The 18095-nt window shown below is 47.0% G+C and overlaps 1 protein-coding gene across 1 annotated transcript; it reads right to left on the bottom strand.

Annotated features, from left to right (window-relative positions):
* Positions 1–10619: 10619 nt before the first annotated feature.
* On the bottom strand, positions 10620–17626 carry LOC138772767 (keratin, type I cytoskeletal 19-like). Its single transcript, XM_069953404.1, has 8 exons — positions 16905–17626; positions 15886–15968; positions 15648–15804; positions 15346–15507; positions 15141–15266; positions 14722–14942; positions 13985–14046; positions 10620–11143 (listed from the first exon to the last, which is right to left on the bottom strand). Exons 1-8 carry the CDS (start codon positions 17541–17543, stop codon positions 11070–11072), a joined length of 1524 nt encoding a protein of 507 aa, XP_069809505.1. The 5' UTR covers positions 17544–17626; the 3' UTR covers positions 10620–11069.
* Between the last annotated feature and the right edge of the window lie 469 nt (positions 17627–18095).

Here is an 18095-nt window from a genome sequence, read left to right as displayed (position 1 = left end):
TATGGGCCTTCTGGACAATCTAAAGATTATTCCAGAAGCCCCTGCCGTAGCCCCTTACGGCCCCCTGCTCCTCCCCGCTTGCAGTCTGTGCATGTAAAAGCACATACAGTGAGCAGGAAACGAGGAGCAAGCGAGCGCTGACGTGACAGATCAGCGCTCGCTTGCTCCCTTATATCAGGCCCTGTACCCTAAGTCTATAGTGGAGAGGAAGAAGACTACATTGCCCCCTATACAAGATGGTGACCAATTTTTTGCTTCCTCCCAACCTCCAGCCTCGCTGCACACTGTAAAGCAATATGTTCAGAGACTAGTTACGTATTGTGGGGCAAGTGGGGTAGCTATAGGGGGCCTTGCTTCTCTGCACACAACATGACTGGCTATTGGTGAGTCCCTCCCGTGAACCCCAATAATGAGACACGACACCAGCATGGAATGCATCGGCCACAGCAGCCGTTTTATTAACAAAATTAATAATAACAATAATAACCAATAGGCACATTTAAACCTAACCTCAACACTCTGAGATAACCCAACCTTTTTAGCCCTGAAGGAGGTCCTCGAAGCCCCATAAACAGGCGGTCCCCAATCTGAACCACTCCCGACTTGCCCACAGGTTCTATCTCCAGCCGAGGCACACCTGACTCGGAGGCATGTAACTGAACCCCTGCGTTCCCTTCAATTCCACTAGATGCCTCCGACGCCCTGGTTGCCACTAAAGACCGGCATGCCCTCCTAAATTAGGGAGTCCATAACCACCTATTGGTTCCCCCCCTATTCTCCAGTGCCAATGTACTACACCGACTTCGAGGACCCCCTGCCACCGACGCAGCTCTTAAAGCCTTAAGAGCCTGCGTCCCTCCACATCCCCAGGGCCACCTCCACCCCATCCCGCAGGGCCATGTTCCACATGTCAGTACCGATGGCATTGAGGTGAACCCCATCCCGCCTCCAATAGGCGCCCTCCCCTGACTCCAGATCGATGTGCCGCACCCCCACAGACCCGTTTCTTGCCACGAAACGCCCCATAGTCCGGTTAACCTTTATCCGCGCTTTATCAATAGCCCCCACTGACCGGGCCCCCGTCCATTTCTTCCGCGGCACAATGTCCGACCAAACCACCACCATTGAAGGGTACATCAACCATAGCCTTAATAGATCAAACTTCCTATCATTAATGAGCTCTCTGAACAGCCTGGCACCTAGATCATTTCCCCCTAGGTGGATAACTAGAATATCCGGCGCCCTGTCCAACCGTACAAAGCGATTAAACTCCGGCAGGAGCCTTTTCCATGTCAGCCCACCTTTTCCCAACCACCTCACCGCCACAGCATCCCGGGGGAAACCCAGTTGTCTGCCGTCCGGCCGCACTCCGGCTCTCAGCGCTCCCCAACGCACGTATGAGTGCCCAAAAATCCATACCAGGCAAGGGGGGCAACCTAGAACAAAAGAAACAGTAAAGGCCTGCAATCAACAGTTAACCAACCCCCCCCCCCCCCCCTGATTTTAGGGGTCAAACACACCACTCACCCAGTGCCCACCACAATCACAACAGGCGCACATAAGATCGGAACCTGATGGATTCACACCTGCCGATACGCTGAATCACCTCCTCCCCTAACCCTTGTCGAGCCGCCTCCGTAGCCGCACCGATCCGAAACGAATGGCCACAGTAAGACCGCACCTCCAATCCCAAGCAACCGAGGCACTTCCGCAACACCGCTATGAACTGGTAGCGAGACAAAAACGTACCATCCTCGTGGACCAGCAACGGCCCCCGCTCCCCAACAGCCCCACCCCTAAACCTCCGTAAACACAGCACCGGGCAAACCCCCGACCCAGGGACTTCGAACAACACCACTCGCCTACCCCTCCCTTCCTGATCCGTTTTGGAGCGTCGCAGCCAAAACTCCACCTGATCCCCATATAAATACACATCCTCGGCCTGTAGCCCTCCAGGCAATCGAACAGCAGGGGATACCAGCTCCCCCAACCGGAGCGCCCCGAAAAAGGCCAAAGAAAAGGCCAAGCGGAACAGAGAAGCCTCTGTGTCCGACACAGGGCGCCGGCCATCCTCCACCTTCCTGCCCTTCCGAAATCCCTTAAGTGCCTGACGCACCAAGAAAGTCTTAGTGACTTCCTGCGACCCCGTGCCTTGCACCCAAAAGAAACCCCCGCCACCAGGCGATTAATCCGGGCAACTAACCACCACTTCTCGCTACAGTGCCCCAGCAATGACAGGATCGCTAATTCCTCACCTACTTCCGGACCCATACTCAACTTCCACGATTCCCAGTGTTCCCATGCCGCTTGATACGCCACCCAGGTGTCAGGAGCCAGCGATCTCCGAATCAACTGCTGCGCTTCCCGAAAGGAAGATCCCAAAGGTCCGCCGGACACCGCTCTCCCTCCGCTACCGCCTCCGGAGCCAAATCCCGAAAACGCTGCCACTGCGAACGAGAAATGGCGTCAGCTATGCAATTCTGAACCCCCGGGACATGTACCGCCACCACCCAAGCATTCAGAGCTAAGCACCTAAGGACCAAATACTGAACCAACCGCACCGCCGGGGGCGAGGATGCTGATAAAGTATTGATCGCCGTCACCACTCCCAAGTTATCGCAGTGGAAGCGCACCTTACGATCCCTGAACCTGTCCCCCCACATGGCCACGGCCACAACTATGGGGAACAGCTCGAGTAAAGCAAGATTTTTTACAAGCTCCGCCTCTCTCCAAGCCGCCAGCCAGGACTCCGCACACCATCGCCCTTGCCAGAATATCCCGAATCCGACCCCCCCGGCAGCGTCGGTGAACAGCTCAAAATCAGCCGCGTCCATCACTTGGCCCAGCATCAATGATCGCCCATTAAACGATTCCAAGAACGAAGACCAGACCTCCAGGTCATCCCTCAACTCGGCCTTCAACCGCACAAAGTGATGGGGGGCCTTCACCCCCGCCGTGGCCTGAGCCAAGCGCCTGCAAAAAATCCGCCCCATGGGCATGATCCTGCAGGCGAAGTTGAGCTTCCCCAACAACGACTGCAGATCCCGTAACTTAACCTTCCGAGCCCCTTTGACCTGTGCCACAACCGACTTAAGGTCGGCCAGCTTCTCCTCCGGCAGGCGGCATTCCATCCTGACCGTGTCCAACACAATTCCCAAGAAACTCAGGGACGAAGTTTGTCCCTCAGTCTTATCATGGGCCAACGGAATACCAAAGCGCTCCATTACCCGATGCAGAGAATGCAACAACATGGCGCATTGCCTCGACCCATCCGGCCCCACACACAAAAAATCATCCAGGTAATGGATGACAGAGGTGCACCCTGTCGTGTCTCGCACCACCCACTCCAAGAATGTGCTAAACGCCTCAAAGTACGAGCACGACAGGGAGCACCCCATAGGCAGGCATCGGTCAACGTAATACCCCCGTCCCAAAAACACCCCAACAAACTGTCCGCATGCACGGGAAGCAGCCGGAAGACCGATTCAATATCTGTCTTGGCCAACAGCGCGCCCGGCCCAAAAACCTTGACCCACCGCACCGCCTCATCGAAGGAAGTATAGTGCACCGAACACAGGTCCGGGTCAATACCGTCGTTCACCGAACCACCCCGCGGAAAAGACAGATGGTGAATGAGCCGAAACTTGTTCGGCTCCTTCTTAGGCACGACCCCCAGCGGCGAAACGTGCAACCCCCCAACCGGCGGTGATGAAAAAGGACCCGCCATCCTGCCCAAAGCGACTTCCTTAGCCAGCTTCTCTGCAACCACCGTGGGATGCTCCAAAGCTGATCGCAGGTTCCTCCGCCCCACGGCCCTCGCCGAAGGCACCGACGGAATAACAAACCCTTCCCGAAAACCCAACTCTAACAACCGCGCCGCCTCCCTGTCAGGGTACCTACTTAGATAGGGAGCCATCGCGTCCACCCGCACCGGCGTCACTCCCTTTTCCAGCAGCATCACCCCCAGCCCGGGATCTACCCCCCCGAAAACACCGCGCAGCTCCGTGTCCCCCCCCCCCCCCGCACACCGAACATTCATGACGGAACTTACATTTGGCTCCAAACTTACAGTTTCTGTCATTATACTGGAAGCACAGCCCTCATTGTACGGCCGCCGAGTGCCCCGGCTGACTGGAGCCCCCGGCGCCTGACTGAAAGGACTGCCCCCCAAACCCAGACAGAGCCTGAGCCGTGACCCGCAGCCACAGCCCAATATCCTTGTGATCCCATCGGATACTGGGCCGCACCGCCTTCCTCTGCCCGAACTGCTCGTCGTACTGCAGCCAGGCTTGCCCCCCATACACGCGGTACGCCTCACCGATTGCATCCATATAGCAAAACAGCGCCGAGCAGTTCTCCGGCGCCCGCTCCCCAATCACCCCCGCCAAAATCGCGAACGCCTGCAACCAATTGGCAAACGTTCGCGGAATCAGCTTGCACCTCCTCTTCTCCTTCTCAGTTTTCTCATCAATCTTTTTAGACTTATCTAGATTGAACTTCTCAAGTGGAAGGAGCGAGAATATTTCCACATACTCGCCCTTCCAGATTTGCTCCTTCACCTCCGGCTTCAGGTGAGCACCTAAGGGACCCTCATAGCATACGTATACTTCCGCTCTCGCAGCGTCATCAAGCCGCACCACCTCCCCATCACCACCCGCAGAAGGCCCCTGCGTTTGCACCGACATGGATACACCAGATCCAGACACCCCTGCAACCTCTGACCCCGCAGCTCCCCCAACCGGGCCCCCCACACTGGCAGTCTGTCCTGTGTTTACCCAAGCCGACACCGGCGACATCACCGCTGCTCCGTTCCCCCCTCTACCCTCAGCTGTCACCCGACTCTCCAGCCCCTCTAACAGGCGCCGCAACCCTTGTACCAGATCCCCAAAGCTCCCTCCGGCTCCCCCCGCACTCATAGGCACGCTCCCCCCAGACATGCCCGCCACATCATGTAAAGAGGGTGACTCACCTGGCTGCCTGGGCGCTGTGAACCCAGCAGCCGAAGGTCCTGGGTCCGGATGAGACCCGTCTGCGCTGATCCCAGGAAACGGTGCCACCAGCGGATTACGCGACTCTCGGCGGGCTTCAACTTCCGGGTTTGCGCCGGAACTGACGTCACCACAGCGCCGGACGTCACCCTCTGCCGGCCCGCGTCCTCCATCATGTGACTCCACCGGGAAACCTCAGCGAGTCAGCCGTTCCTGGTCCCGCCTCCAACGCCGGCTCAACAGTAGGAAGGGGAGGGGACTCCTCCCCCCCGTTGCAGGCCACGCCTACCAGCGGGATTCCCCCCGGTCCGGGACCTACGGCTGCCAGCTGAATTCCCCGTGGTCCGGACCGGAGGGGCCCTAGAGGGGCTCCCTACTCGGCGTCTGGCCCGAGGGGTCTCATCGGGGGTAAGGCGCGCCGGAGGCCGGGTCCTCCGCGGCCGGCGAGACTGTGAGGAAGGCCCAGCGGTGACCTCCTCAGACCCCTGCAGCATGGTACGAAAGTGATCGTGCAGCCACTGCGGCCCCCGCACATCAGCCGCCCTCCTCAAATCCTCCAGAATGGCCTCCACAGATTCCATGACAGGTAAGCCAGTAACACACAAGATTGTTAGCTCCTTTCACTCTGGCAGTAAAACTGGCTATGCCCTCCCCTACCCCCTTTTCCCTTAAATACTGCATCCCCCGCCCCTAGCAACGTACCTAGCACCCAATCCCCTACCTGCCATACCCCCTAGCCCCCCAATCCCTTAGCCCCCACCCTTTCCCCCTACCCCTCCCACCTCCCCTTCTAATGTTAATAACCCCCCCGCCCCCTAACTGAAACTCTACCTCCTTCTCTCTGTCCCCCCAAAGTCCAGTCATGCAGGCCTCCCCTAAGCTGCGCCCCACAGTGAGTAATACAAGTGTGCAGAGATGCTGGAAGGGGACTGACTCTGCTCCCTAACTCAGGGCCCATCAGGGGGGGAGGGCCCACCTGGGAATTCCTCAACTCTCCAGCGGGCCAGTCTAAGCCTGGCTTTAGGGAGTGCAGGGGTAGATGTGGTCAAAAGGCGATATAAGAAGATATCAGTATTATAAATAAAACATAGTATATGTGTGGGACCAGTTACAGAATCTGTCATGTGGCCCAGAAGTTTTAAAGAGTCCCTGTCAGTAAAAAAAAAAAACTTTTCACATGTCCCAGAGACACGTCTAAAGTTTTGATTGGTTAAGGTGTGAGTGTTCAGACCCCAACCAATTGTTACATAGAGCTGGGGGAAGCACTCTGCAAAGCATTGGTTTTATAGGAAAGTATCTCGGTAAATGATAAGAAGTATGGGTGCACAGATTTCTATGGATGCCATCTTGCAAATGGTTAATAATGTCCATAATTATGTATAAGCCCTTATTTGTATTGAAGGTTGCTGTCAGCGGCATGATATACTGTGTATTTTCTGTGCTATCAGCATATTCTATCATATAATCCAGTCTCTTCATAGAATTACTCATACTGAGCTGTGGGTAGGGAGTGTCCATTACTAGTAGCCAAAAATGACACCTTATTCATAACATGAAGGTGTAGCTGATCCATTGTTTGATCACATATCCAGTGGGAGCTGTGGGCGATTACATGAAGAGACAGGACAGTATGTAAGCTGGTAACTTTACATAACCCGAGAGATGTAAATTACCGTACAAATGAGCTACTGGATAATATGAGGTAGAGGGAGGTAATAATATACAATATAACTGTGAAGAAGGATGAAGTTCTGTGTCAGAGAGATAGCTCATATTCTGAAGACCCTCCATAATGGGCTCCGATCCTACTCTATAAGAAAAGGCAAAGAAACCTACAACCAAGGTATCTGTGATAGCCAGCCATACCTAGTTGTTGGCCCAAACATCCCCCAAGGGGTGAAAAAATCTCATCACTTATGGCGACTTCCTGCATGATGAAACGAAGGCAGGAATAGCTACTCGACTAGGACCAGGAACCATTAGGGAGGATGTACTGGGGGATTGGGGAAGGCAAGTATGGTTTTTTTATTATTTATCAGTGGCGGAAAAGGCACAGATTCTTACCTTTTACATGGTAAGCCCCACTTTCCAGATGGGCAGGGGGGAGCGTGGCAAGGTGGGGAGGAGGCATGACACCCAATTTATCATGGTTTACTCCTGGAAACAGTTGTAAACCATGTAATAAATCTACACATACTCCAGAGAAGGTGTGGATTCTGTGCCCACCATGCAGCAGGCGCAGGTCTTGCCAGATTTACCAAGAGGTGTGAAGAGCAGCCTAAAAGTTGATAAATCATTGACAATTTATTTGTTCGGACAACCCCTTTAAAGTAAATCTGTATCGCTGGACACTACCCCAAATCACTGCTACTGTTGTTGGCTTTTCTCAATCCATGCCTGGTCCTGGGCTTCCCTTGTTTCCAGGTGCCGGTCTTCAGGTAAAAAAACTTTTTTTATTCTGGCAGCATGGTGTCAAAGGAGCGGGACCTAGAGAATCCATGTCGAGGCCTGCCGAAGATGAATATCCATCCCAGAGGTGTGCTGACAAAGAAGGTGGAGAGGGAGGCGCTATAGGCCTAGAGCACCAATGCTCCTTTGACACTGCGCCACTAGAATAAAAGACGTTTTTTTCATGATTACGGGCATGAGTAGACAATAGAAATAGGCCTAGGACCAGGCATGGGTTTAGAAAAGCTTACAGATGGTAGCGGAAGTTTGGGGGAGATGCCCGGCAACACAGATTTGCTTTGATCTCAGTCCAATATAATGGTTCCTTTGATAATACATTATACAGATAAATATATATATAGAGAGAGGGCAAGGGAGAAACAGGTCCAGGCAACTGACCTTACCCTTCAGTATTAGAACACCTAAATTATTCATGTTCATAGGTGTCACTAGTACCATTATAGCAGGTGTAGCTTCTGCTATTGGGTCATGTAGTTCGAGTGGCCACCTCTACTGGACAAGAAGGGAAGGCCAGTGATCATTGTGAATAACAGAGGAAGAAATTGCAGATTGTGGCGGGAGGAAACGTCAAACTATGCAGGACCAGGAGGCGGATAGCAATAGGTAGTAGCGTGCACAGAGGGAATTTTAACTTTTTTCTATATAGTCGTCACGGAACAGTGACTCCTCAGTGTAAGTATTGCCATAGGCAGGTTACACCCCTGCCACCGTTTTATGGAAAGGTGAAGACAGTGATCTTGTCATACAGATTATCAATTTCTGTGAGTATACTCAATGTGCTCCAGGGAGACAAACTCAGGATTAACATGGAAGGCGGAGTGAGTAAACTATAACCCGGTCATACTTGCTTTAAATTGGTTTATAAAGATTCCATTGTACCAGAAAATGTTCAACCTGTTCTATCATGATGCTAAACCCCCCGAGGTGCATTACCATAAAATCTTTACTACATCATAACAAACACGAACATGACATCTACTCCCTTCAAGGGACATCGAGATGTGATCTTCAGGAGGACACTATCTGCTGTCCATTGTTTCTCCATCTTGGCTGAGATTCTATTATATGTGTCTGCTTCTATAAGCCCCTTGTAAATGTTTCAGTTATAATCTATATGTTTCTGACTATTTCTTATCCTACTTCTGATCGTGCATTGACCAGCACATACACTGACCAGCTATATTATAAAATTAGTATCATGTAGGCCTTCTTTGTGCCGACCAAGCAGCTCTGAAACATGAGGAATGGACTTGACAAGATCTCTGGAGATCTTTTATATTCTGCAAGTTATGAAGTGGGGCCTCTATGGGTTAGCCTTATTTTACAGCACATCCCACAGATTCTGGATCCTATTAGAGATGGGTGATATTTGGAGGCCGAGACACCACCTTGACCTCTTTGTCAAGTTTAACCATTACCGCACAGTTCTTGCAGAGTGGCCGGAACAGTATCCTGCTGAAAGAAGGCAATGTCATTAGATGATTAGTATAGATAGGTAGTAAATATAACAATAACATCTACATAATGCCAGGACCCATGGTCTCCCAGCTTCTTCCAGCTTGTCTTCAGCCCATAGTGCATCCTGGTTAGTGTTGGACTGGGGTATCTGGGGCCCACCAAAGGAAATTATCCTGGGGGTCCCACCAATTAAGAACCAGTGAGAAACTACATGTCAGTCAGTGTTAGTGCAGGTTCTAAAGCTGAGGGCCCACCGGATGACCCTTTGGTCCTCTGGTGGGCCAGTCCGACACTGATCCTGGTATCATCACCTCCCCAGATAAGTGATGAAAATGCACCCATCCATTCACATGATATAAAAAGAAAACATGATTCACCATGATTCATTACACAAGACGAGGTCACCTTTTATTGATCCGTGGTCCAGTTCTGATGGTTTTCTATTGTAGATCCTCCTGTCAGTGGATAAGCGAGTGACACATTGACCTGTCAGTGGCTAGATGAATCCATAACCAGAAAGCTGCAATGCTTTGCGTGTTATGACACCTTTCTATTATACCAAATAATACTTTTTCAGCAACTTGTGCTACAGTTTCTGTTCTACACTAAAAGGGCAAGTCTTCACTCTCCATGAGCATCAAGTAGAATGGCCATGACTCCCACTAGAGATGGTCTGAACCATCAAGTTGTGAGGTCATCTTGTCAGGTTATAGAGTTTATGACTATGAACTAAGTAACAGACACACTAAAGGTGGTCACTCTTAAATTGTTAAATAGACCGGATTAGGTTAAGCTCTTGCCAATATGACCAAACACATCAGATAAGTGATGGCTGAAGCATCTTAATGTATATGGCTCTATCCTGGCCTAGAAGGGGCTATAAGGGTGAGACAGTGGGAATTCACCGGCCCATATTTTGCACCCTATGGTTAAAAAACATCATAATCCAATATAAGATAATACCCAAAACATTGCAATTGAGAATGGGGTTTTCCTATTAAAACTACTTGTCCTCTACAATATCTACAGGATAGGGGGCAAGCAAGAGATCACGGGGGGGGGGGGGGGGGGGGTGCTTTGTTTGAAATAGAGCCGTGGGTCACCACTCACCATGTGTCGGTATTAAACCATCTAAAATTGTCAGGTTTAAAACATTTCCTTAGTAAAACAGGACACGCTATCTGCTATATGAATAAAAATACAAATGAAACTCATATACATTACGAACTCCGAGTTCGAAACGTGTCAGCACCTTATATTTAGCACATTGCCCTCCCAGTTTTAAAATGAACTAATAAAGATTGAGCTTTTATGAGTTTTAACTACTACCTGGAACTGGAGAACTATTGCAATCTCGCTCGGCTTGATTTCTGAAATTGGCCCCAATAATAATTGATATTGCAGATGGTCCTATAAATGTAACCATCATGTTCTGACTTGATTCCCTGGTGTACCATATCATTGGTTTTTTCAATTTGCAATCAAGTCCGAACCAAACGTATAACTTCAGTTTGTACTTTATAGAGGTTTATTGGTATAGGCGTGGTTTGGCACTTTAAGGTCTTTAAGATTCCTCCGTTCCCACATTGACAGATTTATGTTACACAACATCAAAGGGATGGATGAGATTACTGGCAAACTGCCTGAGCCACGACGAGGAGGTAAATCCAGAGGCACAATAAATGCACTAATCGGAGTATTGGATGATATTCACATAGCAAAGCTTTATTAAAGACTTCAAAAAGACTCCTGCATGCTCAAAGAAGTATACATAGCGGCAAACCATTGAGAGAAAGAACAGACAATGTGGTATTGAGTTATGGAGACAGCTGTGGATGACAGTGTAAGCTTGGCTTGATAATGTTTTTGGTTCCTCAAAAAGATCTTTGGGTCATATAGGACAGGACAGGTCCTCCAGGGCAAGAGACACTCTTTATAATCAATCTCTATTTTAGAGGTGAAACCCCTCTATTATAGGAGTTTTCCAAACCAAACAACCCTTTTAAGATGGTTACCGCATCAGGTCATCTTGAGGAAACAAAACTTTTAGGTTCTAAACTCAAGCCTTAGTTTCTTGGTAGAATTAGAGAATGAAACATTCATATAACTACAGTAGAGCTCGGAAGTATTGCAGGCATGAGAAGTGGAAACTTCTTATTTTCTGTATCCGGATTGGACATGCTGGTCACGGGCGTTGCTTCCCCTTCCATCACTATGGTAGGAGCCACCTGAATGGTTAAAAAAAAAGAAAAAAAAAACAAGGCTTCCTTAAGTTTAGCTTCTTCATACCTAATCGGTCTAATTTTAGATCATTATTTATCACCAAGCCCAGGAACAGAATAAGACATGTAATTGTTACTTGAACCACTGCAACGTTGTAATTAGAAAAGATTAGAAATAATCTAGAGAGAAAAAAAAACTGGTGGGATCATCAAGTTCCCAGGAGCCAAGCAAAGGTATGTACAGCCAGGGCCGTATTTACCACTAGGCACCCGTGGTCCGGTGCCTAGGGCAGCACCTTGCAGGGGGGCAGCACCAGGGAGCAGGGGGACAGAAAAAACTTTTTTTTTATTTTTTTAGTTTCCCTCCTCCTGTTTAGACTTGCCAGTAAATCTGATGTCTTTTCCAGGGGGGTGGGGGTTATGGTGGTATTGGTCAGGTCTGGTATCGCCAATAGGTGCTTGAAGATGGGGCGTCTTCAGGTTTAGTGCCTAGGGCAGCAGCAGCTGTTAATACAGCCCTGTATACAGCAGAAGATAAAGGAGGAAATATTCAGGAGGTGCTGTACTGTATGGCCAGATACTGTAGATGTCTACTGGTGTACTATGGCCTTGTACTACTCTTGTATAAAGACATCATAAGGTCTTTTGACTGTTCCCCTATCTTGATAAAGAAAAAGCTATACGCAGAAGCAAACTTCACAATATGGTTGTTCTGCAAAGCATGAACCTTGTTCTCCCTATCATTCACAAGCTTAGATGCTGCACGTTTCATGTAATCCTGCATAAAACTTGTCTGTGTCCTCTTTCTGCTCTAAAATCACTTAATTTCATCAGTGGACATGGTCACTTAGGCGGGGCTTCAAGACAGTTGGGCGCTCTCCCAAGCCAGGTGATGGGGTCCAACAGTCGAGAAGCCCCGCCTAGTCTACACTGTTAACCAATGAAGCGAGAGTAAAGGGGGTGACAGTATCACTTTAAGGCTGGGTTCACACACAGTATATTTCAGTCAGTATTGTGGTCCTCATATTGCAACCAAAACCAGGAGTGGATTGAAAACACAGAAAGGATCTGTTTACACAATGTTGAAATTGAGTGGATGGCCGCCATATAACAGTAAATAACGGCCATTATTTCAATATAACAGCCGTTGTTTTAAAATAACAGCAAATATTTGCCATTAAATGGCGGCCATCCACTCAATTTCATCATTGTGTGAACAGATCCTTTCTGTGTTTTCAACCCACTCCTGGTTGAGGTTGCAAAATACTGAGCAAATACTGCCTGAAATATACTGTGTGTGAACCCAGCCTAAAAGTGTAAAATAATAAAAATGTACTTACCTGTCCAGACTCCCCCATCTGTCTCTGCCAGGACAGGCTGCTCAGCCAAACACTGGCTGAGACGGGACAGAGCCACAGCCAGCAATTGGCTGAGCAACCTATGGCTGCAGAGTTGGGTTAGAAGTATCAGAAGTGACTGCGGAAATCGGGGATCATAGAAACCAGTCAGGAAGATATTGGGGACGCGTGGACAGGTAAGCACATCAGCTGTTGGCCGCATCAGCTATTACATGGAACGATGCGCGGCCAAAGATTTGTTAAAAGACAATGATCAGCTGATGATTGGCTCCTCGGCTGATCGTTGTCTTTATTTCACGGGGCAATATCTGCCCAATTCTGCCTGATTTGGCAGATAGTCACCTCATACAGCATAACCCCATAGACTTCTATTGGTGTTGTATAATAACTTCTATATAAAGCTGTATTATGGCTATTTGCCTATAACGTATACAAAGAGTAAGCTATACACAAAGGAATCTTGACAAAGGAGGCCTATACTGGAAACACTTTTTCCCTTTGATAATGCATATACTGACACAGAACCTATAAAATACATTGTCCCTATGGCTCCATATTATGAAGCTGTATACCTTTATCTGTCATCATATAGCGCTTTCATATGTCACCATATTATGGAGATATTTTTCCCTAGAAGGTGTAGGGAAAAATTGTATGTCTCCTGGTGTAATTGAAGACATAAGGAGGGACAGCATGGCCCTACAGATTTCTATGGAGATCATCCTATGGTTCTATCTAATGCTGTCTATCTTCCAGGTTTTATATTTCCACAGCTGGGAACTCTAGGGTCTAAGACGCCGACTGCGGTTGTGTGGTTGTATGATAACATTGTGAAACACAAGGCCTTTAAACCCTGCGTTGTTATTTTAGTGGAGTAGGAATGCATCAGATGTGTCCTCCATTGATGTTCTGCTAAACCTCAGTCCCTCCCATATAAACATGATAACTCTTTATAGTTGTCTAATAAACAATGATAAGGTTGACTCCAGGTGAACTTGAAGAAATATCCCAGCAGGTTTAGCTAATGACATAGGGAGCAATAGCCTGAAGGCCTACACATAAGATAGCTGTCGGTCAAAAACGTATTCGGCTAATCCCTCGTGCATTTGCTCAGCCAAGCATGCATGTGTTCTTAATAGAGAGAGGGTAAAAAGCTAATACCAGACACCACTGGCAGCAACTTCCTAAGAACAAAAAGATCAAGCTGTTGAAATCCGACATGTCTTATCTTTCTCTTGCCAGACATCTTTCCTTGGAGGAGAGTCGAGAGACCACCAACAAATAGCTGACTGGTGCCAAAGAAATGGCTAGCTTGACAACACAACCCTCATATAATATCAGATGACTGTACAACAGCCCCAGACTCCATGATATTTAACAGTTTTACTCATTACTTAGATCACCATTGACTTCTATGGTGATCTAAGTTAAGTTCCTTGGAACCATGGCTGGTCTGGCGTAAGACAAGAGCTAAAATGACTATTCATACCATGTCTATCTGAGCTGGAGCCTGATGTCGAATAACTAGAGGAGGAGGAAGAAGAGTAGCTTCTGTAAGAGAAGAAACATAGGTTTGTTACTTGCATCAAAGTATTTACCCTGTAATTTGCATTTTATCATTATTAGGCTCTTGGGTTTAAAAGGATTGTACAGTATTAGTAAAACATGGCTGATTTCTTGGAAAAACAGCATCTCACCTCTTTGTGTGTTGTTTGCAATATTGCAGTTTAGGACCACATATAACAGAGGTGGCACTGTTTTTAGAAAAAAGCATCCATATTTTTCTAATCCTAACCAACTCAATTATTTAGAGATTTCTGTATAGATTCCACCTATTACAGAGGGGTAACCAGGAATATGCTGAGAACCAAGTCGGGGCACAAGACACCTTGGATTGACCATACGGAGCTAGGGGCAGTGAACTGAATCTGTGTCCAAGGTTATAGAAAGTCTAGCTATATCTCTTATCTTCACTAGTAGAATAGGGAAGGATAACACTGAAGCAAAATGAACTATACCTAAATCATCCCACATATCAAGGCCCAATACAGAATGAAGGCCATACTAGAAGTTCCTTTTGCAAGCTATAACCCAACTGTAGTAGCCCAACATGTTCTATCAATAGTTTTACGGTATCATTACACATGGGATAGCTGCAAGCCAAATGTTTAACCAAGCAACAACTATTTTCCGATCCTCTCGTATACAGATTACTTTTCAACCTACTGGGTTCCCTGGCCATCCAGGAGGCTACGATATGTGTTGATTTCTTGCTCCAGACGAGACTTGATATCCAGAAGGTTCTTGTACTCCAGGCTTTGGCTCTCAATCTCGCAGCGGATATCTGCTAATTCTGATTCCACTTTTTGGATGAGCTCCTGGAGTTGTGCCAGCTGCATGCAGTACCGTCCCTCTGTCTCGGCCAGGGAGCTTTCCAAAGCAGCTTTCTGGAATGAAAATATTTTTGGGTCTTATAACATATGTATAACATACAATGTGTCTTATATCTCTTAACCTATCCTTTTGCAGTGTGGTTGAGGCATGGACGTTAGCCATTGGTGAGTTGTAGCCATAGTCATGTTGTGACTGATGTGGCTGGTAAGAAAGTATGGATTTAACCTAAGTAGACATTGAGAGTCACTCACCATACTAATTTGGGACTGTAGGTCAATCTCAAGGCTCTGTAGAGTACGTCTTAACTCTGTGACTTCAGTCGTAGTTGTCTGGAATTCACTGGAGTCCTTGGTCAACTGATGGTTCAGCTCTTCACTCTGAAGAATAATGATATTAAACATATAATATATATACCATATAAGGTATAGGTGATACATTATAATGGTTGAAACTTACCTTTGCATGATACCAAGACTCAAGTTCCCTTTGGTTCTTGGATATGAGTGACTCATATTCATCTCTCATGTCACCAATCACTTTCTGCAAGTCAATTCCTGGAGCTGCATTCATGTCCACGTTGACGGTTCCCTTGACCTGTGCCCTCAAAGCCCTCATTTCCTAAAAAAAAATCAGATAAACATATGAGTTGTTTTAGGTTATACGATTACAGAGCACCTCCTAGTGACGGTAACCTGCTACAGTCTCTTGGCCTTGGGTTATACTTCTAATAATGTAGATTTAGTATAACAGTGATCTACCTCCTCGTGGTTCTTCTTCAGAGCTGCCAATTCTGCTTTCAGGTTCTCCAGTTGAGACTCCAGGTCACTTCTTGAAAGAGTCAAGTCATCCATAAGCCTCCTGAGACCATTGATATCAGCTTCCACTGACTGGCGCATGAACAGCTCATTCTCATACCTGTGAGGATATCAATTGTCATTTATTGCTGTCTTATGGGCATTAAATATGAAAAGGTTGTCACCATCTTGTCCATCTTACTTGATCTTGAAGTCATCTGCTGCCAGTCGGGCATTGTCAATCTGGAGGACCACACGGCCATTGTTGATGGAGGCATCTTGGATCTCAATTTCCAAACAAAAAGTTTAGAAGTGAATTCTTAGCTTTACCTCATAAGAACACACAAATAATATACATAGTATATAGGTCCAGTGCATTATGGGTGAAGTATCCAGGAACAGAGGGATGGCAAGGTCCATGGACTTTTATGTAGACAAAAACCTAAAGATCTCAGTGCTGGCTCTGAATATGATTTCTAGTATCCAGTGTATGGGGTTAACTTGCATGTCTTTGCCAGATATGTTATTAATCCGTGGCAAGTCTATACTATGATCCCGTGCAAGACAGGGGTTGTCTGTGTTATGAGTAAGAGAAGGAAACCTATTCCAGATGATCTGACATAAGTAGTAAGATGCTGCCCTCTCGCGCTCATCTCTGTAGCCACATGCGATATTGTACAATATAAATTGGTATTGAGAGATATGCAGATAGAAAGAGAGAAATATATGAGATAGATAGAGAGATAGATAGATAGAGAGATATAGAGATAGGTTGGAGTCAGGACTGCTATATATATAGTCATCCACTACCTAGGACAGAAACAATATACTGAGCAGAGAGGACCAGCAAGCAGATTTATCTTATTGAAAATTGTGTACTTTTATGACCATCTGAAAATGCTGAATATTTGATAATCCAGTGTTTATTTGGCCCAAATTATGTAAAATGTAGACATTTTAATAGATAGATAGATAGATAGATAGATGATAAACAGATAGATAGATAGATAGATAGGAGATAGATAGATAGATAGATAGATAGATAGATAGATAGATAGATAGATAGGAGATAGATAGATAGATAGATAGATAGAGACAGATAGATAGACTGTAAGTAACATTTTCCATCAACTTGCAGCAATTACAACATCCTATTTGCTATAGGTTCTAGAGACATGGCCATTTCTTTTCTTTTTCTTTCACTATTATAACATTTCTCACCTTTTTTTGCAGCTCTTCAATAGTTTTATAGTATTGGCTGTAGTCCTGGGCTGGTTTAGGACCATGGGTTTCATACCAATGACGGATTTTTCTCTCCAGATCAGCATTGGCCTCCTCCAAAGATCGCACCTTATCAAGGTATGAGGCCAAGCGATCATTCAGGTTCTGCATAGTATGCTTCTCATTGATGGAGAGAAGACCTTGGTCTCCTCCATATCCAAAGCCTGCTCCTTGACCACCCCCAAAACCAGAACCTCCAAAACCTGCTCCTCCTCCAAATCCGGCTCCACCACCACCAAATCCGGCACCACCTCCAAATCCGGCACCACCACCAAATCCAGCGCCAGCTCCAAATCCAGAGCCACCACCAAATCCAGACCCCATGCCGTATGCAGAACCACCACTGAAACCAGCACCACCAATGCCACAACTACCCCCAATGGCAGACCCACTGCTAAAGCCAGATCCAACCATATGGCCACCACCAAAACCAGAGCTCACGCTTCCACCCCTTAGGCTTCCCACGTAGCTTCCAGAAGTTCTACCACCACCATAACTTCCACCAGAGCCATGTCCTGAAGATATCCTAACACTTGATGTTTTCATTGAGCTAGATCCAGATCCCTGCCTAACACTCATGGTGATGATGAGTAATCCTACAAGAAGGTTCTACCAAGATGATTCCACAGCTGGATCTGAGACAGGACCACAGATGATGTATCGGTGTAGTCCTTCCTTTTATACCAAATATTCCTTGGGTGTCACCGTTTAATTGGAGTCTCTTTGCATCTGCCAATTTTCTTTTAACACATTTTTCTCCCGAGTTGACGGACAATCATTATCTACATAGCATCTGGGTGTTATCTTCTTTTGTCATGAGACGTATCGTAGAAAACAGAAATTCATGTTCAGCTGTTGTTCCTGGATCTCTGCCTAATGCAATTAAATCAATAATGAGAATGGTTTTGCTGAACAACCAATAATCTATCCTGGATGCTGGATGCAACCGTTGTGGAATCTCCAACAAACTGCATAATACCGACAAATGTATAGAAAACAATAGTAACCAAGTAACAAAGGCAAAGTTACACAATAGACAGATTAAGATGGTATTAACCATCTTGGATGATTTCTGAATTTGTGAGAGCAGTATATATTTTTTTAAATGTTAAATAATAGCATTTTGTTATA

Source organism: Dendropsophus ebraccatus, chromosome 14 (genome assembly GCF_027789765.1).
Source record: "Dendropsophus ebraccatus isolate aDenEbr1 chromosome 14, aDenEbr1.pat, whole genome shotgun sequence".
In the NCBI taxonomy this organism is placed as follows: domain Eukaryota; kingdom Metazoa; phylum Chordata; class Amphibia; order Anura; family Hylidae; genus Dendropsophus; species Dendropsophus ebraccatus.
Note: the sequence above shows the minus strand (reverse complement) of the source record. Positions and strands in the feature narration are given on the sequence as shown.

Excerpts from the sequence above, each read along its gene's own strand:
- LOC138772767 (XM_069953404.1), bottom strand. The coding sequence starts at position 17,543 with ATGAGTGTTAGGCAGGGATCTGGATCTAGCTCAATGAAAACATCAAGT. Across the intron at positions 15,267-15,345 it reads AGTCTTGGTATCATGCAAAG|AGTGAAGAGCTGAACCATCA; the intron begins GTAAGTTTCAAC and ends ATTATTCTTCAG. Across the intron at positions 11,144-13,984 it reads CTCCAGCTCAGATAGACATG|GTGGCTCCTACCATAGTGAT; the intron begins GTATGAATAGTC and ends TTAACCATTCAG.